Source organism: Egretta garzetta, unplaced genomic scaffold (assembly GCF_000687185.1).
Source record: "Egretta garzetta isolate BGI_Z169 unplaced genomic scaffold, ASM68718v1 scaffold792, whole genome shotgun sequence".
Classification (NCBI taxonomy): domain Eukaryota; kingdom Metazoa; phylum Chordata; class Aves; order Pelecaniformes; family Ardeidae; genus Egretta; species Egretta garzetta.
In genome coordinates this window covers 35290-60462 of record NW_009258950.1, presented here as the reverse complement: position 1 = coordinate 60462, position 25173 = coordinate 35290, and the positions used below count along the sequence as shown (strand labels likewise).

The window sequence follows — 25173 nt, the reverse complement described above, 5'->3', positions numbered from 1 at the left end:
TAACGAGGATGCATTATCTTCTATGTTGGTACAAAAGATTATGTGGCTCCAAGTGGGGTAGTGATGGGATAAAAGGATAAACTGTTTTTCAAAATAAGTAATAGCTCAATTTTTTACGCACTGTGTTTTCTGTGTAAATGACACTGTTAGAAACAACCTAAAATTTCAGTAATGCTTTTTACGTCAGCCAAGAAAGAATGCTGCAACTAACAACATCTAGGGGAAATCTTAGCAGGCTACATGAGGAATACTGTCCTGTGGCACTGAAATGGATATTCGAAAACTTGGAAATGAGAAACAGGAGCTGATTCCAATAGCTGAAAAGCAATTTGTACCACAAAATGTGATATTTAACAGCACACACTTAAAGTAATTACTTACATAAAAACACACTAACTGTAAAACAGAGTTCCTGGTGTTTATTTGCGCCCTTTGGTATGGCTATTTCTACCAATCAGCATTTATTTGTAGATGCAAAATGTGTGTTGACTTAGGTTTCTTAGAAGAAAAACTGTTGTCTAGTAATCAGTATTTTGGTACCAAGACCCAAGCAGAGCATGTCGGCAGCGAGACTTCTGTTTACCGCGCAGAAGTGCTGCACTTCATTAGGAAATGCCAGTGTAGTGAACTAAGGGGGAAAACCTGTTCCCACACCTGCAGTTATGGGAGATCCCACTGGCTCAGTGCCACTAGCGTGCTGGGGAACAGAAGATTTTTGGGATGGGGTGAAGCTCGGCTCCTTGGGAGTTTCTGCAGAAAGGGAACAGCCCACCACCGCTCGCATGAAGGAAACCCACTTGGATCACGGTATTTACTGCGGGAGCAGCAAAGCGGAACTCCTGCGGGAGGTAGAATCCTGTTCCCTAGCAGAGCAGCTGAAGGCTGGAACAGTGTGTCCCCGGTGAGACGCTGCTGACTGCCACGGAGCTGGTGGGGGAAAGGAGGGCTGACAAGTTGTGTAATTCATAACCTAATGAGTCACACAGAACTCAAAGTCTAGCTGAGAATCAGTTCAAGCCATTACACTTTAGTGGAGTATGGGACTTGAAATTTATTTTTATGTTTCTGTTAAACCTGGACTGCATGAATCAAGAAGTGCTCCTGGACACTGGTTAAGAACCGGAGTCCACGGCAGGGACTGGGAGCTGCTCGCACGGCAAGGATCTGCAGAGCAACCACAGTTCTCCTCTCCCTTTCCAGTGCGTACCACATCGTGGAGACACCAACGCTACGAACCCTCGCTTCTGCACTGTAGTGCCCCACTGCTGTTCTGCACAGCCCACAGACACCAGTTTTAGTGCGAGGCCCTTCTCCACCTATCTAAACTAAGCAACTCTCCAAAACTAAGTGGAAGAAGCCTGATCGTATCTTCAGTTCCCAATCTTCCAACAAAAGCAGCTGCTGTTAGAGCTAGCGGTGCCTTGTGAGTCTCCAGCTCAGCCAACCTTCCCCCTGACAAGCCTGTCTCTGAGCCTCTATATGCAGAATTGTAGGTCTGGGTGGTTTTGAGCCTGTGTGTGTGTGCGCAGGTGGATTTGCTATGGAGTGGGGCTGAGGGAGGAAGGTCCAAAGGCGCTTTGGTTACGTCTTTCAACACTCCCGCCTCAAGCAGCACTGCTGTGCGGTACTGTGGCACAGCTCCTCTCCAGCCTTTCCACCTTGTGTGCTGGATGCAGGAAGATGGAGGGAAGTTGTGACGCAGCACCAGGGCCTGCCCTCTGCATTAGAATCATAGAATCATTTAGGTTGGAAAAGACCTTTAAGATCATCAAGTCCAACCGTTAACCTAACCCTGCCATCCCACAACTAAACCATGGCCCTAAGCACCTCATCTACCCGTCTTTTAAATACCTCCAGGGATGGGGACTCAATCCCTTCCCTGGGCAGCCCATTCCAATGCTTAACAACCCTTTCAGTGAAGAAATTTTTCCTAATGTCCATCCTAAACCTGCCCTGGTGCAACTTGAGGCCATTTCCCCTCGTCCTATCGCCTGTTACAAGGGAGAAGAGACCAACCCCCACCTTACCACAACCTCCTTTCAGGTAGTTGCAGAGGGTGATAAGGTCTCCTCTCAGCTTCCTTTTCTCCAGGCTAAACAACCCCATTAAAGACTTTCCAGGCTAATGCTTGTGCTGCAGACCTGCCTCTTCCAGCCAGTCCTGGAGACCGGCCCTGGACCAGGTTCAGTCATTGCTGTTCCTAGACATCGCTCACAGGGTGTGTGAGCCAGGAACTGGTCCCAATAGGCAGCACGGACATGGCAAAATAGATAGTTTGGCTGTATGGCCGTGTGCTGAGCTATCCCATGCCCTACTAGGAGCACTATGAGGACAAAGTACTAGAAGATCACTTCTATACTGAAGCAGTTACAAGCTACGTGTGCTGGAATGAGGTGCATACATTCTGATACCTTCCTAGTAACCCAGTCCCAGTTTCCATTAAAGCCCCTTTACTGAAAACCCAAACTGCTGCCAAGTGGTAAATTAATGTGCTTTCCATGTTATTTCAAAAGGCTTGTTCTTCTTTCTCAGCACTGATTTGGTTTAAAGGAGATAGCTAACAATGTTATGCATTTGCGCGCTGCTTTTAAATGAGGAGCCAAATTTCATCGTTGCTTGTGTGCATGCAGTGTGTGTGAATGTTTGGGTACATAAGGAAAGAAGGAATGTATACAGAGCAATCCTTCTGCATCCAGGCAGAATGAATTTGCAGCTCTGCTGCTTCCCATGCTGAGGGAAGAAAAAGCATTGCTTTGCCTCCACCGGGTTTGCTGAAGAGAGCCTCGGGGCAGAACGGCCATCCAGGCTACAAGCTGGTTGCTGCGAGAAACCACGGGCAATCCCAGCACTGCAGAAAGCTGGTTGTGTCTCCTCTCTCACAACGCTTCTGTTGGAGGCCCTCTTGTCATTACTCTGATTTTAAAGAACTGTAATTAGCCCTACCTCAGCGACCGGTGAGGTATTACCCATTTCTCGGCTAAGAAAACGGAAATGCTGATATTACATGACTTGTCCTAATAATGCCATTAGCTGTCAAGCAGAAATAGAAATCAGGGGATTTGAAAACTGGTTCATTACTCTAATGATATGATGAGACTCACATTCCCAAACACAAGCAACAGGAGAAGCCTCCGGCAAGGCCAAAGCACACTGAGAATGAACGTGGTTTTTCTGACTGTGGAGTGAGGGAGGGAAGGGAGATCTGCACGAAGGACACATGAATATCAACCACAAATCAAGACTACCATCAGGTAAATACCACAGATAGAAATGGTTACTATTTTCTAGTTCCCAGTTCTCTGTACAGAGCAAAACTTTTGGAGCTCTGGTCTGACACACCTGACTTCCAGAACCGTCTCAGCCAGGGGGGTCAAACCCACGAGCTGGAGATTTTTTTCTGCCAGACAGACAAGAAGGTGTTTGGCGTGGGAACACTGTGCTCCTGTCAAAGTGGAGCTACAGTGCAGCCCAGAGCACTGGAGACATTTGTGGGGTGAAACAAGAGCAGGGGAAGAGGCCAGCTTCTGGGGCTGCGTGACTGTAGCACGCTATGGAAGAGCTGGACACCTGTGCCCAGAACTATTAATGTGTTTTTTTCAGACTATAATGGAGCAAAGCACCCTAATAATATAAGGAGCTTGGTTTTCTGTGTATCTAAAAAATTATCTAGGCATCTAAAGCATCAAAGGTGTTTGGGATCTAAGGACCCTCCACCAGCTACTACAAAAAACGAAAACCAGAGCTAGGAGGACTCTTCAGCAGAGGTCATTTAAGTCTACAATCTCACCCTTTGACTTCACCTTGATCACCTCTGAGAGACGTCTGTCCAACTTGTTCATAAAATCCTCCAAAGAGGCAGATCGCAACCTCCACAAGAAAATCTGCTGAGGCACAATCTTGCATTGCTCTTGGAAAAGATTTATTTGATCTCCCATGGACTTCCTCTGCAAACACTCCTTGTCCTTGAACTGGGTGAATGAATCCAGCTGAGACTAATGTCATTGCATAAATGAAAGAATTACTTATCAGCTAGCTGCCTCTTTGTCAGCCACAGGCTAAGGACCGGTTCTCTAAATAGGATGAGATAGGCATAAATCCTAACTACTCAAGCCTTACAAGGTGTGATCTTCAGCCTCCAAGAACACCGGAACCTGTTCTGGAGAGGCGGTGTCATCTTTGCTTACTGTGCAGAGACACACAGAATCAATGAATGAATGCTTTTCTCTTCCATGAGAAATAACATGTTTTAACCACCTGGTGACTCATGATACGGTTTTTGCAAAGGCAGACTCTGAAGTGAACAATCTGCCTCAGAAGAGTAAAGGAAACCGGAGAGGGGAGAAAACACAATTACTAACACAAGCCCCCAAATACAAATCAAACAACACTAAATTATAAATGAAGACAGGGATAGATTCATCCTAAATAACATGAAGAAAATGTAAATTGAAGTTTAATTAAGCAATAATCTTGAAGTGGTGGAGCACGTAAAAGGCAATAAATATTCAAATACATAAAGGCAGTGCTTTGGTGATGGAGAACAAAAGACTTGCAAGAGCGCAACTGCTGGTGGTTCCAAAATATTTTGGGCCAACTGGACAGCTACATGCCTATATCACTCTGGTTTAGTCAAAAATGCTACATAAGCACTGTACTTTTTCTGGTTGTGGTTCTACGCATGGCCTCTCCTGCACTGGAGGTTAGACACAGTTATCCAGCGAGGAGAAGGTTCAGCCTGGGAGCAGTCAGAGCTCAGAAACATGAATTCTGGATCCTGTCTGTTCTACCACCCTCTGTTCCCAGGCAGCCTCCATGGGCCAATCTCAGAAGTAACCAAAGAAATGCAAACATTTTGCAAAGATATTATTGATCAGAACATGTGGAAGGAGAAACCTGGTGTCAGCAATGAATGAATTGTGCTGGACTAACAGCCAGCGCTGCGCAAGCCAAGCATATTTCACGGGCAAGGGTAGCACTAAGAGGAAGAAGGAAGCAAACAATGGCAATGTAAACTCGCTCTCTCCTTTAGGACCACCGTTTTGAAGGATAAAATCCAATGTGGTATCTCTGTGTGGGGGTCACTCGCGACTTCCATTTGGAGTGGTGCCTACTAGTAACAGAGTGAATGCCTAATACATATTTTACACACCCGCTGAACGTCAAATGCGATTGAGTTACACTTGCAGATGTAATTTTTATGGTCAATTTGCAGCTGACAAGTAAATTACATGAATATGTATTAGTGCTGAAGTTAACAATTTGTGCTTCTTTCCACTTTAGTAGATGGGTCCAATCCAACTCAAAGATACACATACATTAACTCAGCCATGCCACTTACAGCTCTTTCAGATCTGTTTAAGAACGCATTACTGGAGGACAAACACAACTGTCTCCACTGTCACTTAGGGATGGAAACAATTGTCATTTTGTTGAAACTTTTTTGGGAAGAGTTGACAATTCAGAGTATTTTTTTACTTTTTAGGTAATGGGCAATAGTCTGGAAAAGCAGTAAAATAATTTCCTCCCATAACATTTATACCTTTAGGTAAATGGACGCTGCTGGCAGTGAGGGATTGAAATGATGAAAATCAGAAGGAAAAAAGATGTAAGCTTTCACCCATCCTGGCACCTTAGTATATCAAATTTAAGGCAATGGAGACGAAACCAAGAAGAATTATAACGACCTGAGCAGAAGCTAAGCTGTCTGGGTAGCTGAGATGTGTGATTCATGTGTGTAAGAACTCACACCAGGAGAGGAACTGCAGTTCCCCAGCAGTGAAGGTGAATTATGGCCAGCCCTCAGCAGAGCTTCCGTACCCTCTGCCCGTTGCAAATATTTTGCTTGTCTTTGGCCCAACCTGCTTCTACAAAGGGGCAGAAAAGAAGTACAGTGCAACTCTCCTCCCTTTCCCCCCTCCCCTTATTTTACCCTCTGGTTTACCGAGCGCAGCTGGTAGCAATAGCAGCCACTCCTTTTGCTGAGAACGCAGAATTGTGGTGCATAATCAGATGGATTCTTTACGTTCTGCCCTACCTTCCACGCTTGCTCTGGAGAAGTCATAATTTGGCCCACATTTTATCTAAACCAGTTCATAAGCCCAAACAGAATAACATTGTTCTCACGAGCCTAATTAATACAAATTGCCCTAAAAGTCACAGTCATTTTGCACTGTTCCACTGTATTTGCAAAAGGGAAAGCATTAAATCACAATGCTCTATTTCATTTGGAAATATATGCATAAATGCAAAGGAATTCCTCAGTGGCTGTACTGAGGAAAGGTTCATTTTGCAGCTGTAGCCTCAATTATGCTTGACATCCATAACTAAGTACTTCAGTTTCAAGGGGTTTCTCACTGGCAACATTACATTTCCATATAAAATGTGTGACATTCTGCCCTTTTACAGTTTTATGTGAACATTAACTTTATGAATTTGCTTTCTCCCTCCCCCCTTTTATAACAATTTCTGCAACGATTAAAAAAGACACACTGACATTTATCTTGAAAAAACTATTTGAACACAACTTTTTTTCCTCGCTGCTTATCAGATAGTGAATGCAATATGAACTAAGAGTATTTAAACCCTCTTAATTAAAAATGTGAAAGCTTTCTGGACTTTACACATCGTGATCTAAAGAAGTTACAATAACGTGTGTCCTCACAGAGGAAAGGGAGTCTGGCCCTGCACCCATTAACGTGAAGACCAACATACTTAATATGTGAAGCCACATGAGCACAGAGAAAGAAACTAATGTTAACTACGACAAGTTCAAAGTCTGAAGTGGCAGAAAAATCTTGCCTAGAGTGACTTCCTTTTTGCACGATATACAAAGCATTAAGGTTAAAAGGCAGCAATGGAAAGGGTCTTTGAGACAGCCAGTTTTTGGTAGTAAGAACCACATAGGTGCTATCTAAACTAAACCGTGATAGGTAGTATATTCTGAAGTGCTCGTTGTTTTTAAAAAAACCCCCAACATTCCCTGGAAGTAGTGTGCCACTTAACGAAGCGCAAAGACTAGGTCCACAGCTGTAAAAACACCCCATCTCAGGCTTCTCAGATAACCAGAAAATGCAGACACACTGCTCCCAGCGTGCGGTTCTGGGGCTGGCAACAACACAAATTAAACCCACCCCAATGTGCTCAAAGATAAAACCCCTTTTGTGCGGCCATGTTCCAAACTTACCTTTCCTCCCTCCACTGAAGGAAGGCATTGACATGCCATTTCAGAGCGCCCTGAAAGATAACCTTGTGGAAACTAAACCAGGCAACAACAAAATCCTCCAAAACCTGCCAGAAACAGACCTGAGAGTCTTACAACACATGATGAGGAAGAAAATCCTCTGCTTTCTTCTGTAACAGCAATAGCAGAAGTCAAACCTAGCAGAACTACTCAGTCATTACACCTCGTTTTGACAAGCTGTTGTAGAAATGATAATCCAGACCTACGACAGCCTCAGAGAACAGCCAGTCTAAACCAGGGTCAGATGGCAACACCGCTTTCCCAATAACTGTCCCATTTAAAAATGTGGCTGGGAAAAGCAGAGACTTTGTTCCAGGCTATTGGTTGTTACTGATTTCACCTCTGCTAGATGACACTACTACTTAAAAAAAAAAAAGGTTGTCAACAGTTTTGCAAGAAAATAATCCCCTGCCTACCTTGAACATGCAATATTTGGGCATCCTCTAAGGAAACCAAGGCCTAATCTAGTATTCATTACCTTTTTCCTTGAAGTTCTTAATAAAAAAAGACCACTTTGGGATAACTGAACTGGATCCCTCTCAGACAGTGATGCTCTGAAAGGTTGGTGAATCTCTCTCGCCTGCACAGGTGCCATGTACACATACTCAGTCCATTGAACTTCTAATCCTCTTTCCAAATACCCTATCCCGTCTTCAGAAGCTTCAGTGGTGAATGGAAACCCTTTGAAATCATCCAGGTTCCTCTTCTTGGAACACATATAAAAGGTTGTTTTAGGCAAACATTTTTGCATCTCATAACCACTCACTTGTATAATCTCTGTAAGCCAAATACTCATTCTTGGTATTTTACAATTCTATTTAGAGCTCTTCAACACAGGAGAGTACAATACCATCTCCGCATATAAGAACCACCGTTTCTATTTTTCTTAATGATTAGTCAAAATAATAAAGTCATACAGAGATCCAATGGGCAGAATCTGACAGCAGAAATTTTGAAAAGGAAATCTGGTACAAATGTTTAACGATGAAAGTGATTAATCATTTGAACAGCTTATCCAAGAATGTGGTAGGTTTTCTGTCAACTGAAGCCATTAAATCAATAAATTTTTCCAGCAGACATGCTTTAATTCATCCACAAGTTATGGAAATCAGTGCAGGTTTATTAGGTAAAGTTCCATCATCCCTGTCACACAGAAAATCACTCAGTCAAAACGTTCCTTTTTTGGATTTCAATTTCTATGACTCTCAGACATTTTCTGGGCTGTGGCACTGCAGTTAGCTAAAGCTGAATTCAGGCATAACCAAGAATATACATCCTAAAGACACGTCCCCCTCCGCATCAGGGATCAGACTGTTAAACTGTGGTTTTGAGGTCCTTCAGGACTCCACAGTACCACTGAGTCTGTAAATAGCAACTGCTGCAGAAAACCCCACAAAAAACCAAACCACAAAATATTACACATAGACCTGGTCACAGCAATCCATGTATTTGTAACCTCCAGCCTGAATGACTGTGATCCTTCCTGCGTGGGAAGCAAACCACACACGTTGGGCTCCCCTAGCAGGGAGCAGAAAAGCCCATCTGATGGCTAGACCTGGACACTGTGCACACATTGATCCGCAGTCCTGCCTGCTGGGCTGAGACCCCTTTGCCAAAATAACACAGTTTGGAGAAAGCCTGCCCTAATTAATATCCCAAAGGACTGGCCCTCGTTACCTGTGAAACTGCCTCTTTCTCCATTTGGCTCAAGCAGGCAAGTTATAAAGGAAGGGTTGAAAGAAGGAAATTCTTCCACAACGCTAGCACCTCTGACCACTTCTAATGGACCCACAGGGAACAGTAAGCCTACTGATGGTTGGCTTGGCCTCACCCCTCCTCAACATCTGCAGGGACCTGTGAACTGGAAGAGGTTTTGTGCGTGCCACAGCAATTCACTCATCCACTGAGAACTTCCTAAATTACTACAACCTCTCTGTGTCGGGCTACGAACAGCAGCAGTGCACAGACCCATGCAACGCTCCTCCAAGGCATCCCATTACAGTTTGTGTGTCGGAAGGCAGACTGGGCTCAGCTGCTCCCCTCCATTCCTGTGCTGAAGGGTCTTCCTGCCACTTGGATTGGGGGTTTTAAGCTGAGCACAATAAGGGTCCAGAACCACACAATGTTGAGCAGTTAGTTACTTATTCACCAGTGCTGACTCCAAGCTGTGGGGCATGAAAACCTTGGTGGCAAGCAACGCACTCTGTTTGCACGGTCATGACTTCATCCCCTTCTGTCTGCCCCAGTGCACAGAGGAAAATAATTGTGTGCTTAAATTTAACTATCTCTTGTATACCAAAAGATATTCTTCCTGCCCTATTAAACAAAGAGTTGAACTGTACATTAATCCCACTGGAAAAAGGGAACAACCACAGCTGTGAGTATGACTAATAACTGACCCAGACCGTTACAGATGGCAAACAAATTGTCTCAGAAAAATCTGTGAAGTTAGCTTTTTTCAGGCTGCTACTGTATATACGAAAGTAAAATTCTATTGAGAAAGAAACAGATTTCTACTTACTGATACAAGAAATAAGATCATTAAATCTTTCCTTAGGAAAGACAGGATTTTCCAGCCCTCGGAAATAGAGCTTCAGTACTCCAGCAACTGAGTTAATGTCATGGTTACTTTGGTCATCTGCCAAAGGATTTTCACCTTAAAAAGTAAATAAATTGAATGAAACACACATGTAGGAGCATTCTTGCACGCAACATTTTTATAAGTGAGTGACATTTTTGGGTGTTTTTGTTTTTAGCATGTGGGAGGTGGCAATGCAAACATTCAAGTAAGATAATAAACATTGATTTAGGAATCCCAGGCTATGATTAAACTAAAACTGGCAGTCTACATAAAGCTTCCTTTAAATTACATAACCTGGTGATCTCTTAGGTCCTGAACTTCCAACTAGGTATTTATGGACATGTTGTGATTTACAGTAAGTAAAATAAAAAAGCCAAATGTTCTTAATCGAATAGGGTTTCTCAGACTATTCTTTGGGAGCTTACATAAAGCAAACTGAGTTAGATAATTCTTTGAATTGGAAATCTGTCCTCATTCTGAAAAATTAAAACATTCAGGAATAGGTGCAACCGCTTTGTGAAAAAACTGTATAGGAACTGAAACCCCAACGGAAACCTCAGCCATAACTGAACTATGTGTAATTTTAAGGACTTTAGTTTGAAACACTTTAAAACGCCATAACTGAACTATGTGTAATTTTAAGGACTTAATCTTTAGTTTGAAACACTTTAAAATGTATGTATCTTCCAGAATAATACTACCTAAGAGAAGCAGTTAACAATAAGGCAGATTTAAAAGCTGGAGAATAGGAGGATGTGGCTTCACTTAGCATGTAAAACCAGCTGCTTCATGTATCTTGTCAAAAACGAGATCAGGTTTAACAAGATATGTAACTAATCCTGGGGAAAAAAATACTGTGCATTTTTTTCATGCTTTTAGTCACCAGACTTATTGCTCCAAGGGTTTTCTCATTACCAGATGAACTGCAAAATGTTTCTCTGGAAATTAAAAAAAACCAGCTTCTAAGACCCGAGAAAAGGGAATTTAAGATTAAAAAAAAAAATTGTAACTAGTATTGTTTTAACACAATTAAGGGATTGCTGGATCCCGGTTCCCCTAGCAGAGCAATCCTAGGCTGGGTGTTGCAAGCCACTCATTTTTAAAAAGCTTTTTTCACTTCCTGTTATCTTTCCCATAATTCCTCCTCTGGGGCTGAAGTTTCCTTCAGGAATGAAAACAGTGGTTGAAAATGGAACGACCCTTTCACAGCCCGTATTCTCATTGATCATGATGCCACTTTGGCAGAGGGACCAGAAAGTTGAGCACTTGTATTCCAGAAGATCAAGTAACGGGGTTCTCAAATTGCATTAAGTAGTCTCTTGAACCTAATTAAAAACCATAATCTTACTTTTCTGAGGATCTTTAAAATAAAATATAGACAAACTATTATTTGCAGTTTATCATTAACAAAAGACTAAAGTTTACCCTGAGTCAAGAGTCAAGAGCCTTGTCTAACCAAAATGAGAATCAACCTCAAACTCCTAGGACATAACAGAGGAAAAACATGCATATGTCATCATTATACTTCATCTTTAAGCATATGATGGTGCAACGTTTTAGGTGCAGGATACAAAGTGCATAGAAACTGCTTAAACAGCCAAGAAAGTAATTAGAACTTAAAAGATTTTAAAATGTCAGATATTAAGGTGCTTGAACAAATGAAAATGCAATTACCTCTCTCAAATGAATTTTTAATATCATTGACTTCCACCTGGGAACCAGACACTCTAAAAATTCCCTGATGCTGAAGACCTGCAGCAAAGATGGGAGACAGTGGTGAGAAACGAATCCAGTTTTTAAACCACTTCTTATCTCTATTTTAAAAACAAAGCTGTGGTGGTAAATGCATTATGCAAAAGATACACAAAAAAGTCAGGTCAATAATGAAATGGCATAGGAAGTTTCAGAGCTTACCGTATAAATTGATAAATCTGATACAGCTTTCCACAATGAGAGGAATGACTTGTCCTGAATCCTGGAAAAACAAGAGCAGAAAGAGTGAATGCAGACCAGAAAGAGGAAACCTCCCTACTCTGGACTGAATGTGAAAATTCATTTTCTTGGTCAATCCAGATGGACATACAGTGCTGGCAAAAAAACCACAGAAGAAAACATATAGTTTCTAACAGAGTTCTTTTCCCATTTAGGGAAGGAGGGACAGGAACAGGTGAAAAGATTATGGCTCTTCATTAAAATAATTGAATCAGGAAATTCAGAGACTTCGTTCTCTACCTCTGCCACTGTATCTGGCTAACACTGTATGTAACATCTAAGCTCATGCATGTGTTTTAGATTTTTGAAGCAAAATGAGTTAAAGCAGTGAATTTGCCTTTTAAAAAGTTTATTATTAAGAATAAGAATTCATGATGAAGATGATCTCTCTGCAGCCATTTAACTTACCTTTCTTTTCCTGGTGGAGAAAATCCTACATGGACCTAATTACACAGGACCTAACTCCTCGAGGTGGTTTTTTGTTTTTTTTTTTTGGTAAAAAAATGTTGATCACAAACAGTTGACAAGGCCTTTTCCGGACCTGCTGGACTATCAGAAATGTTCTTGGAGAAAAGCCACCAAATGACATTGCATGGGGTACCAGGTATCTCCCTCCTGACCTGAGAGTGCTCCTAGGTCCTCTGCTGATCTGCATGTCCTAACACAGGGCAGATGATGACCTGGCACGTTGTTTCAGGCTGTAATACACTGGGTGGTGAACTGCAGCCACTTTGAGCTGAGCATGTGGCTCAGCTGCCTCTTCTGTAGGCGCACAGGCATTGGGAAAGGGAGGTCACAGCCTACACCTCCCCACCTGCAACCGGCAGAGCTCAGGAATCAAAGCTCCTGGTCTCAGCCATGATGCAGCAAGCAGGTCTACAGCTACATCTTCAGTTAAGTAGACGTGTTTTACTACAGGAGAAAAAATGCTTGTGACGGGAGGGGGAGAAGATGACTATACACTAATTTTCAGTGAGTTATTTGTCTTTTTAACTGCTGATTTTCCAGAAGAACCATCACAGTCCTTTCTCTGTGTGTTTTGGCACTTTAAAAAATAGATGTTTTGCCCCAAGCACATTAAAGACTACAAGTCATCAAATATCTATTAAAGACACAAATCATATGATTAAAAATTATTTAGAAAAGTTGGTGCTTACACTGGAAAAATTACCATTTCATAAATAATAGGTACCTTTGAAATTCTTGTCTTGGAAGCTATAATTTTTCTTTCCAAATGAATTTCAAATATGTAAGTGCTCAGAGAACTGACTAATTCATTTGGAAGTTTAATACAAAACCAGTCTGTATTACAAAATCATGAATTCAAAAGCACCCCGTAACTCAGAATACACGTTTCCTCTTACAAACTAGTCCTTCATTTTCATGCTAAATTACACTAATGGGAAGTTTATGAATTAAGCCCAAGTAGAGGAAAAGCCAGCTACTAAAAAAAGTTGGAAAAATAACACACAGTGAAGCAATAAAACAATGCACTTCCCGAGAGAACCTAAGCCCTGATATCCTTGTGCACTCCCTGTGGTTTTCATGGGGCTTACAAAAGCCTGTGCCACTGATGATGCTATTGAAATTGTGACTTGTTTGTCTTTTAATTTAAAACCTAGCAAAGACTGACTAGCCAAGAACCAGCAATGTTTGGATGAATATTTTCTGTTTGAGTTGTGTCATGATTCAGTAACAGCTGAATAAAAAAACCCCCACGGAACAGGTCAGTTGCTAAACCCAGGAATACTGTCATCTTCACCAACACTGAGCAGCCTGGCTCTCCAAAAAACCAGAGTATTAGAAAACATGCACAACATGCACCCGTATCTCCTGTTAGTACACTGGTTCATGCAAAGAATGTAAAGCCTTGGAAAAGATAGTGTTTGCAGTAAGAATTTTCAAACAAATTACTTTCATACCTGGTTTTGGAGACCCTCTTCAGAACCATGCACAACTCTGTAGTTAAGTAATTCCCTGAAATTATCTAAACTAACAGCTTTGGATTTTGGATCTAATGACAGGAAAATAATTTGAACTAACAATCTGTGTCAGTGAAATGCCAAGAACAGTGACCCTACCGCTGCTGTGAATTTAATCTGATGTGTATAGTCAGTGAAGGTATGTTTGGGACTAATTATCATTTCTTATGATGCAAAAATGTAACAAAAAGCGATTTGGTGTGATGCTGTATTTCACTAGCTGTAATCCTTTTGTGCCTGTCAAAAATGACTCATCCCTATCAGGAATGACATGGTCTTTGGGCCGGCATGCTTTCCGAGGTTAGCTCCCATGCTGGCAAAACTGTCGTAAGGCTACCAGCTTTCTTCTCCTCTTTCCTTTCAAAAGACTATGTAGGACTCTCCACTTGCAAGTAAGCCCCGTCACCCACACTGCCACGCAGCATAACTCTCTTCTCTCTGAGGGAAAATGATGGGGTACCATTTCTCCTCATTTGCTCTGTGCAAATGTGTGGGCTTTTTGTTGTGGCACTTTTTTCTGCTTTGCTTATTTTCATCCTTGAGCAAGAAACTGTTCATGATACTCATCTCTTGCATCATGTGAGGATTTCCTGAAAGTCTTTGTACCTCACAGCACCGCCTGCATAATAATAATAATAATAATGGTTTTCCCTATAGTTGTACTGAGGGTGGCTGAAAGCTTGTTTCAAAGACAGCGGAACTGGTATGGTGCCACCAAGCACAGAATTTGTTCTGCAAAATATTTGTCGCTAGCTGCATTGCACAGCAAGAAAAAAAAAAAAGAATCCCTGTAACATTCAAACCCAGTTCATAGAGCCTGCAGTCAGAAATTTAATTCACTGCATTTATAAATGTACTGTTGCATATTTTTTGAAGATTTCTTTCCCTTAGCTTTGTCAGCTAGTGTCCAGATGCACTAATTGACTGTGATGGGCAGATGCTTGTCAATGAATAAGGAAATATCCATCATATAAGACTACAGTCACTCCACAGTTGTGCTCTGGTTCAGTTTTGCTTGCTGTACTCATACATTCATTTCTTAATGCAAACTTCTCCCTCCAGGTCTTTGAAAGAACTAATTTTGAGCCAGGCATGAATGCAACCCGAGAGCGAGGCGGAGATGGTTCTCTTGTCACCAGAACTATACCTGATGTCTCGTGTGAGAGTTCCTTCGGCCTCGGCTAGAAGCATTATTAGAAATAAAAGTATGAGAAAGAAACAAGAGAGTAAATACAGCAAAGGTACAAGATCCAGAATAGCGGTGATCACAATTTCAAGCAATATAATAAATTCCTAAAGTCATAGGAAACCAGAAGCTGGATATCAAACCCAGGGTAATCTGCTTCTCCACAGACTTTGAATACTGGATGTAATGAAAATGGCAAGGAGGAAATTATGCTAAGTTGTGGGATGCACCACTACATCCTATCTTCTACATGATGCTAAGTTTCCTACTGAAACCAGGTTGCCAATACTATCCCTACTTGATTAACAAAATCGTAGGGAGGCTAACGTGAGAAATGAATCCCCTTCTCCCTCTGACTTCAGGAAGTATTATATTGATCAACCGGGAAAGAAAAAAGCCCGAGGACAGACTTAAACATAATGATCTGCCTCAGCTCACGTGAGGTGGTGACCATTATAGTAAGAAGTGTTGAGATCAGCCACTGGGGTGGCCGGTGCCAGTACCTTGATGAATGACTCCAAATCACCATTAAACAACTTAGCACTATAGTGTGATCGGGGTCTGGGCTTCCTGTGTTTCTGGGGCTTAGGGGGAAGATTTGGAGGCCTAAGGGAAGGGAATATGATTACTGAGCAAGGTAGAATTAAGTCACACAATAAAATGAAATGTCTGTAAGCTCATGGCAAAACAACAGAACATTGCAAAGGGAGAAATAAACACAGTACTTATCAAATAAAGACTTTGCATCGAATTTAAGTGTAACAGCAATTAAAGAGTGGAGTACTCCCCCATTAGAAACACATTACTTATGGATAAATATTGACATTCTTTGTGAATCCCTGCTTTGCAGTTTTACCACATACATTTATTCCAAACACTGCACAATCGGAATGGCCTTTTTTGTTGCGGTCATGCATGAAATGTGCAGCAACCACTGGAATTCATCCTGCCAGCCGCGGCAGAACACAGGCCACTCGAAGCACCTCTTATCAAGCAGAAAAGTTGCTTCATGCTGGAGAAGCTTCAAATGCAAATTAAAGCTGCTCAGCACACTCCTAAGATGCTTCAAAACCAAATGGTCTGCATAGAGCCAGGAAGGTTAAACAACTTTAGCCTTCCACATCCAACCATCAACATCTTCACACAAGAAAAGAAACACCTTGCAAATTAGATAAAGGAATTAAAAGAATACCATCAACTTGAAACAAATAAACAAAAGCAGCATAAGGCAAAAAAGAAAAGTAAGAACACACACAACTTTGGTCTGCAAAACATTTACCTAGTGTGTTACACATGTGATGACTACAATGGAAAGAGATTACAGGAAATAAATATTGTTCTCTAGGTCACAATTTGTTTTGTGAATGTCAGGGCATTCCGCATGCCAACAGCTTCCTGAGTTCCCTTGCATCAGCAGTCCAGTGTTTCTACAGGTTTTTCACGAATTAGCAGAAAATCAAATGTTTTGGGGGAAACAGTGAAGAACAATAATGCATAGAACATTAAGTGGTGGGACTTTGGTCTGTTTGGGTACTACCTGCTATTTTAAACTCATCTTTAAAGCTATCCTCTTTCCTTCTACAATTCGACTTCGACCTTGAGGAACATTTCCCATTTGCATGTCTTACAGTCTGAGAACTTAACTGAACCTTGGGGCAATAGGCAGGTCCCAGACGGAGTGGGGGAACTGGTGCCGAGGGACAGATGGGCAGACCCTGTTCCCTCAGAGTTTCCTTCTCTAAGTGACCAACTGTGAGAAGACAGGAGGTATCTTGGCTTCAAATAGCTCTCCCAATTCACTAAGGTAAAATCAGTGCCTAAATCCATCATCTTCTTTCAGCTGCATACAGAGCAGGGAATTTAGGATGATGTGAGCCTGATGAGTCATCTGCTTTGGAGTCAAGAAAGAATGTTTTGCTCATTAGACATAGGCTTGCTGACTTCCATGCATTCCTGGTAGTATCTAGGGGCAGAGGTAAAGTTAAAGGCACAGGTCTCAGAATTAATGTCAGCAATTGGGAAGAATGCTCTGATTTGTTACCACAAAAGGTAAGGAAAGAAGGTGAATAAGCCCAACTTTACAGAGCTAAAATGGACCATGGAGTGGTGGGAGAAAGGCTGGTCTGAAGTTTGTACAGGTGTCCCCAGGAATATGGGAGCCAGGCAGAAGAAGTTATACAAAACCAAGTGGTCCAGCAAAGGCAGAGCCAGAGCTGGATCCAAACTTCTTAGCTGTGAGGGCAAGACTTTTTTTTTTTTTTTTTTTTTTTTAATCTAGAGATGAGAGGTGGCAGCAAGGCCGTTCCTGTCCAGGAAGCAAAAAGGAGAAAGAGAAGGCATTGAGCAAGGATGTATTGCACGGAGAGGGAAGGGAAGAGTGAGACCAGGAAAGCTGGGCTGGATGTTCCTGCTGTAACCAGGACGAGAAGATAACTGCAGCTGCAAATCCAAACAGCTGCTATTGCCCCCCATGGGCTGATACCCCGGGGGCTGCAGCGTGCTAGGCTGTGTTTATGTCTGGAGGCAGCGTTGCCGGTGTTGGCGTTACACACCTGAAAAAGTATGTGCTGCACAAAGCAGGGAGATGGAGCACCGTATCCCTTCTCGTCTGTGAATACACAGACCCATTTCAGTACTGAATACATGGATGCTGGGGGAGGCAGGTACCCCTATCCAGAGCCAGGTTATCACAGATGCAGCCTATCCCCTAAATTCATCTCTGTATCAGGTGCTTCTGAACTGTGTATCCTGGCCAAGTGAATTACAAACCTTGAGAGGCAAAGCATCTCTAGCAACTGAAAAAGATTTCTTTTCTAGCACCAAAAAGCCCCCTGCAACTTCCAAATTTGGTGTGTGATTCACAAATATTTTCACTGATCTCTCAGGTTGTCCCACCCTTGACACTGGCCTAAGCAGCTCACAAGATCGAGGAAGATGAGCAGTATGGGCCTTTACCCATCAGCATGCAGAAACAAAAATGCTGAATGTTAAAACACACAGGGTCTGTAGGCAATTTATGTTAACAGCAGCAACAACAGCATTATATACCCTTACCAACTTGTTCTAAAATTTGTCATTTCTAAGGTTTTATTACATTTGTAACTCTAATCAAGTCAAAAATATCTTACCTTGTGGTCATGTATTCAGCCCTGTGACCTAGAAAAGTTCAATATACAGGAAACAATCATTTGCAGGTTTAAGGCAGATTTTTTTTTTGTATCTAAATTATGCTTGGCAAATTACTTTTAACCCTAACTTTCATAATACCAGCAAAAGATATATAATTATACAACAAACAGGACAGTGCAGTTATCTACCATCTCCACAGTTACATTTAAAATACAAACACAGGTGTTCCCTTGTTGTGGAACAACTTTTAAGAAGCCTGCCCACAGATTAAAGAGTCACTTGATACTGTAAATAATTTGAAGTAAAACTCCAAACAACGTCTATTGTTTGCACTCATGTGTTTTAGTGACTAAATCAGTATGGAAACAGAGCTGCGCCAAGATTAGATTACATCTCTCCTTTGTGCCTAAACCTGTTTGGTGCTGAAAATACAGAGCTCTAGACACCAATGGCTTGCTATAGAGAGACTCTTTCCTCTCTTTTGTCTGTGTATTGCAGGAAAAAAATACAACGTTGCCACTGGGAAACACCACAGAGAACTGTGGAGAATTGTAAAGAAGCAAATACCGTATTCCAGAAAGGTTCCTGGGCAACCTTTGCAGAACAACAGACCAGTAAGTCAGGCATGTGCACCGTGTCAACTCATGATAATGAAAAGCAAAATAATGAAACAGTAGGAAGGTCATGGTACGATAAGTTCCAACCAGCCCTGTTTTCCCAAAGGGAGATTGTGCCCTATTAATTTATTAGAATTCTTTGAACATGTCAGTAAAATACTGGATAAAGGAGAATCAGTTGAATTAATTTACTTAGAAATTCAAAGGCTCCTGATAAGTTTCTTCACAAGAGGCGACTAAAGCAACTAAACAGCCATGGATTGAGCAGCAAAGTATTCTCATTGATCAAAAACTAGTGAAGAAAAGGGAAACAGAGCGGAATTAAATGGTCTTTTTTCATCATGACTAAAGTGTAACAGTCATTTACTCAAGCCTTCCCATTAGGACCATTTACGTCATACATAATAAATTTATTAACGTCTTGGGGAGATCACAGCAGCTAAGGGAAGCAGAATATTGTACAGATGACTGAAATACTTCTGTATCAAGAAACAAAACTGCGAAGCCTTTCAGAGGGGTTTAACAATGTTAAGGAACAAGACACACAATGGCAAGTGAAATTCAGTATTAACAGGTTCAAGTAAGATATTAGGGAAGAAAGAATTGAACACTTATGCAGCTAACAGAACTACAGATAATTATACTGGCTGAAAATCACTTTGAGCATCACTTGGCCTAGGTCTAAGTACACTGCTCAATTTGAAAGTGACACCAAAAGCTTGTCAGTCTGAAGAAAGAATGAAAAACAGTGATATGCAGAACTTAACGTTATGTGGCAATGCCCAGGTGCACCTGAAATACTGCACAGTACTGAAAACCCTAATCTGAAAACGTATTTTGCAGTGCCAGAAGAGTGGGGATCCACAGAAGGTGGCACAAAGAATAAGCTCTGGGAAAAGTCTCGGGCATTAATAAAACATGTATAGATTGTTGGCATCTATTTAGAGAGGTGAAAAAGAGGGATGAAAGAAGAGTATGTAAAATAACTTATGACAGAAAAGGGTAAGCCAGGGACTTCTCCGTACTCATGTAACCAAGGGAAGTTAATTGAGACTAAGAATCTCAATAATAAATGCCAGTAAACCAAAAGATGTTACAAATCCTGAGTCTGGGGGATTTTAAACACATCTCTAATATTTAACAAATTAGGACAAAAACCATCTGGGACACAGGGGCAATTTCTTTTACAGCTGCTTGTTCTCTTTCCTGCATTTTCCTTTGCTTTGTTCACTTGTTCATTCAATAGATGAGCCTTGGGTCAGAATTAATAGGAGTATCAGTGGGCTTCCTATGTTTAGTATCAATTTCATTTGAGTATTTCTCATTTACTTTTCCAAATTTGTAGACGCAAACTCAGAACAGCACACTTCATCTATCTCCCTTGTGCAGATGATGAATATGCATCTGCTGCGTCCATTAACAGCAACAGACTGTAGTAGGCAGGTGATGAACTGGAACAGAAGCCAAATGCTGTCAACGTTGTGGACACCAGACTGGAATCTGGATTTATGCAGCCTACATCTTTACACTGTACGGGTCTGAATAAAATCAAGAGAGGGTGCCAAAGGAAAACTTGCAGTTCGGACAATCCTCTCCCGCTCCCCCTCTTCTCCCCTGTATTACTTAATACAGCACCCTATGTTACTTGTCTGCTGCCTTGCCGATATGGAGGTTTCCAGAAAAGGCAGATTGAGTGGAGTAGGGGAGTGGTTCACTTCCTACAAATTCGTTTCTATACTAGCTACAGCAATAATGTTCATAATTCCACTATAATTCTACCCTTTCAAACATCCCCATTCAAGGACGTACAGAATCTAGGTCCTCCTTCCCAGGCGTGTGCATTTTAATGCAGGACATGCCTCAACAGAAGGGGGTACTGGAAATTTTTAACCTGTAAGAATGATGCCTTTTGCTCCAAATACCAGCTGTGAATGTAAACATGTACGTTTGTGGTACTATTTGTTCGTGCTATGCTACGATGATGTGACAACAGCTATGTGCAAAACCACTGTGGGCAATGCAGATTGACTACTGGGGGTTACAGCTGGTGGCTCAAAGGGAACTCTTCAAACAGAACGGTCCAAGCATGCCTGAGCATGGCAGAACGGCCCAGAGCCTGACGGCCATTTATCACTTAGGTCACCCTGCTGAGAAGTTTTTCTTCACATTTCCTTTCATGCAGTTCTTTCACTTTTTCTTTCCACACGCATTAGGCAATGTATTCTGTTGCCTTTTATCTTTCTCCCTTCAGCAGATGATCGTGCATTTTACTGGGCCTCCTAATAACAAACATTCACTTTATTTTTCCAAATACATTTTCTGTGAGCCTTTCGAGGAACATTTTCTTCTTTTCTGACTAACATCAGCTGCACATTGTTGTGTGTGAATAAATTGCTCAATGCACATGTTAAAAAAAAATTCTATCACATGAAAACTTCCATGAGAAAGAATATAATGTAGTTAGTTGTCTAAAAACAGCTACCATCTTCTACAGTCCAGCCTTGCAAGAAAATACTGTTTATTTCCTACCCCCAACTGAGTCACTCCCTGGACATGGGCTTTGTTTGGGTCATAGCCACTGAACTGTTAAAAGCTCTTTAGGCACCTCCACAACTGGGTTTGTGGATCCGGGCTTTTGTATTAAAAGCAAGAAGAGATCTGATTAACAGCAGATATTTAGCAGTAAAAAAAATAAACTGACACATCCTTTAGAGATCCTCTTCAGAGAACAAATTTCCTTTCTTGAGTCTGAACTTTGAGTTATAGTCTTTAACTTTCAGGAGAGGATTTTGACTCTTTGTGGCGTAACTCACTTCCTCTCAAGTCGGTAATACTCTGTGTGGCTGGTCCTCAAGGCTTGCAGTGTGATTCTCCTTTTCCCTTTGGTCCATGAGGAAGTGCCAGCTGGGAGGGCTGGTAAGAGGTGGGCTGGAGCTGTACAAAGTGCCTGATTCATTACTGCCCCAATTCAGCTTTACTTTGTTTAATCATCGACATCTGCTGACTCGGTTTATATTTTAAGATGTATTTATAAAAATTGTGGAGAGTATTCAGGACCAAGGATAATTCTCTGCTATCGTAATTTGTAATGCAATAATCTTACATGCAATAATGGTAATCAACAGGTATGGAGCTATTCATTTTCATTGATTCCATTTCACAATATGCAAATACGTTGTAGAAAACGAACATTAAATTACATCTATAAGAGCGTCACTGCTGACATCAGTGAGGTCAGGATTTCACCATTTACCTTTCATAAATGCTCCATTGAGTTTTTAGGCTGCAAGAAGGACATTCATGTCCATTTCCGTCAGAAATGTTGCACTAGTGAGTCCATTGTAAGAGATGCATCATGGATAATTTTGCATGCTTAAAAAAATATCAATCTCCCCCAACCCTCAAGTCAACAGAAGTTGTTAGGAAGTAGAAACAGGACATTTGTCACAGCTCTTAAATAACCCTGCACTGACTGTGTCAGCTCTCCTTTCAGACACGGGATTTTTCATTCAACAGTTCCATTTCCAAATATAGTCACTTGTCTAAATGTCTGTGTAGTGGAAATAAATATCCATTGAAGAAATAAAATCAATTTATAGTGCGTACTCTTACCAAAACTGTGACTGGTAAAAATCAAATCTATGCTTACTGGACAATTAAGCTTTAAGTTTTATAATTTTTTTCCTGCATACCTTTGGCATTTCAGTGGGTTCACTGTATAGTCTGGAATCACTTTTCAGTTTATTGTGTGATATTTACCTTCTCCGAGTGTCCTCTGCAGTAAGTCATGTTTTGCTTGAAGTTTTGTGATGAGATTGCTACCTTCCAGATATTCTCTGAATTTCTGTAGAGATGCAGATCAATCTATTATTATGTATGGCACATAAATTTCAGGAACTTCTGCATGATGTTACACTTCAGGTGTTTGGTCTGTATCACACGAATGCAGAAGCAACCAACATACCATGAAATAGAATTGCTCTGTTTCCTGCTGGTTAGCTCTTCTTTTTGCAATGCTAGGCTTACTCAGGTATGTCTCAGAGACTGTTGACTTCACAGACTCCGTTGAGCGACTGTGCTGGAAACATTCTGACACATCATAGTCTTCAATGGTGACCATATCTTGTATTGTCTGCAGGGTAGCCTCTGTTGTTTTCTTAACCTGGTGTTAAAAAGCACAATTTACCATATGAGAAGATAAATACCTACCAGAACAGCTTAGAAGGGAAGCTCACTACTCCCCCAAACAAACTGGTGTGTGAACATAAAAAACATAGATGTACTGTAACAGATAGCTATATAACAGAAGAATGACACGAGGAGGTTTCCTGTCTAGTTCTCTCCTTTACCATGGTGCAACCCACAAATACGGATATACTCTTGCGTTGACTGTATAGCACTCTCAAGCATTTGTTTCCTGAAATTAGAATCAAAATGTGATATGATTTGATTATGGTCCCTAATCTGGGACACCAGGCAACTGAGGTGATCCACTGCTCTGAAGGGTCAACTCTCCCACTTGTGGTCAACGCGTTGGATTGAATGTGTACATCCAAGGATCTGGCTGCCAGAACAACATGTTCTTCCAAGACAAAAATCTGTGAGACCATTCTGTGGAATGCTATGGTGCAGAGCACAGTGATGTCTAGACTGCAGAAGTGGAATACACAGCTGGAGGAGGGGGTTGGAGAGAGAACCGTTTACACCAGCCTCACAGCACTTGCTATGGGCTGTGGAGAGCACAGACGCTCGTAGTGGAAACCAGGGCATGGAGGCTGTGGGACAGGGGATGCAGTGTTTCCGCAATGCAATAAAGTAACTGGTGGGATTCACAAGGATGTGATTTATCTCCCAGTTCTGCTTCAGAAAAGTCTCTGGGAGAGTCAACTAACTGAATCATGCACACTTCTACACCCATCTCCAGTGTAGGCAAATACTGTCTTTGTGACTGCCAACATGGTTTCTCCCCCTATGCCCTTGCACTTCACTTTACTGAAAGAAATAATCTTTCTCCTTCCTTTTGTCTTTGCTACCTTGAGATACTTTCTGAAGTCAAGTGGGATTTTTAAAAGCCTATTGTGCATGTCTCACGAACATTGATGCTTTGTTCTAAGCATTCAGCACATAGCATAGAATGAAGGAAACAGAAATCCTGAAAACTTATCAAAAAACTACAGCAAGAAATTAAATTATCTGTATGTTTTAATTTAGGAACAGATTCTCATTTAAACTGAGGGCCTTTAACACTGCCTTAAATTGGATAAATGTGCAATTTATACCCACTGGGAGGCCTCTCTCTGCTGCCAGAGCAGGGGAAAGAAACCAGCATAGCTTTACTGTACTTTACAAAAAAACATGCATTTTATTTTACTAGGTGAGCTATTCTCATCACAGGCATTCAGTACTCATGTTTATAAATAGCTGTAGCTGAGAGCACAACATATTTTGACTCGGCTACCACAAAAGACAGCCCAAATTCCTTTGTACTTCAGAAGCAGCAATTTGGAGACTGGACAGAGGGTGGTCACAGAAGACAATAACTGTGTTCTGTGGCTTTCTGCCACAAAACTTTCAAAGTGCTCCAACAAGTTTTCACTGAAGCATTTGAAAAACACAGAACTCAGTAATGTGAACGTGTGGACGGGTAAAGGATGAAGTTTCCAAATGTCTATAAAGCAGACAAGGATCTACTTTAGCATACTTGCCAGTGTTTGGTTTTTTAAAATTAAAACAGCTCATACAGATTTAAGCCATTTCAGGGTCATTTACATGCTTTGGACAGGGTAGAAAACACTGCACCTTCCTGGTGTTCAATGCATAGCTCAAGCAGATCTTACCTCCTCATTTTCGATTTTGAGCGTGGCCAGTCGCGACTGTAGTTGCTGATACCTAAGCATAAGCTCTGCTTGCACAGGTTGTTGGGCAGTGACCTGACAAACCTAACAAAGAATCAAAAAGAGGTGTAAGATGCAAAGAAGGAAAAAAACAGTCAATAGTCTTCGGTCGCTCTCCTTAAAACTAGGTGAATTCCTACCAAAGCCAGTAAAACTTAATAAAACAGACAATGAAATGGGTCCGTCTAAATTGAAAGTATTTATGCATTAAAAGGTGTCGAACTACGTACCAGATCTTATGACTATAGAGCGCAGCCTTGTTGTGTGGCTGCTTTGCACTGCTTCTCTACCACACAGAAAAGCAAACCCTGGAGTTACCTTCAAATAAAGATGTACATGGGTGATTCTGCATTCTGCTTTGCTACTGGCCTTTCGCGTAGCAGAACAGGGCACAGCTGGGGTACCCGGTATGCTTGAAATCTTCAGATGATAAAATGGGGGAGAAAGAAGGTGAAAAGGCTGCATTTCAGCATACATAATTTGGAGCAGCTCTGCAGCTGCTCTCAAATAGCACCCACAAGCTCTGTAGGGGTTAGGCTGGTAGCAAAGACA

General features: G+C 41.6%; 1 protein-coding gene across 1 annotated transcript in view; it reads right to left on the bottom strand.

The window, feature by feature from the left end:
- The window catches only part of SRGAP1 (SLIT-ROBO Rho GTPase activating protein 1), a gene marked incomplete at its 5' end in the record, with an annotated part of 73058 nt that overhangs the window by 16901 nt on the left and 30984 nt on the right, over nt 1-25173 (bottom strand). The window contains 8 exons of the mRNA XM_009634296.2: nt 9762-9896; nt 11496-11573; nt 11736-11796; nt 15485-15587; nt 18110-18137; nt 22487-22571; nt 22692-22889; nt 24565-24666. Coding sequence (XP_009632591.2) covers nt 9762-9896; nt 11496-11573; nt 11736-11796; nt 15485-15587; nt 18110-18137; nt 22487-22571; nt 22692-22889; nt 24565-24666 — 790 coding nt within the window. The remainder of the gene's footprint in view (nt 1-9761; nt 9897-11495; nt 11574-11735; nt 11797-15484; nt 15588-18109; nt 18138-22486; nt 22572-22691; nt 22890-24564; nt 24667-25173) is intronic.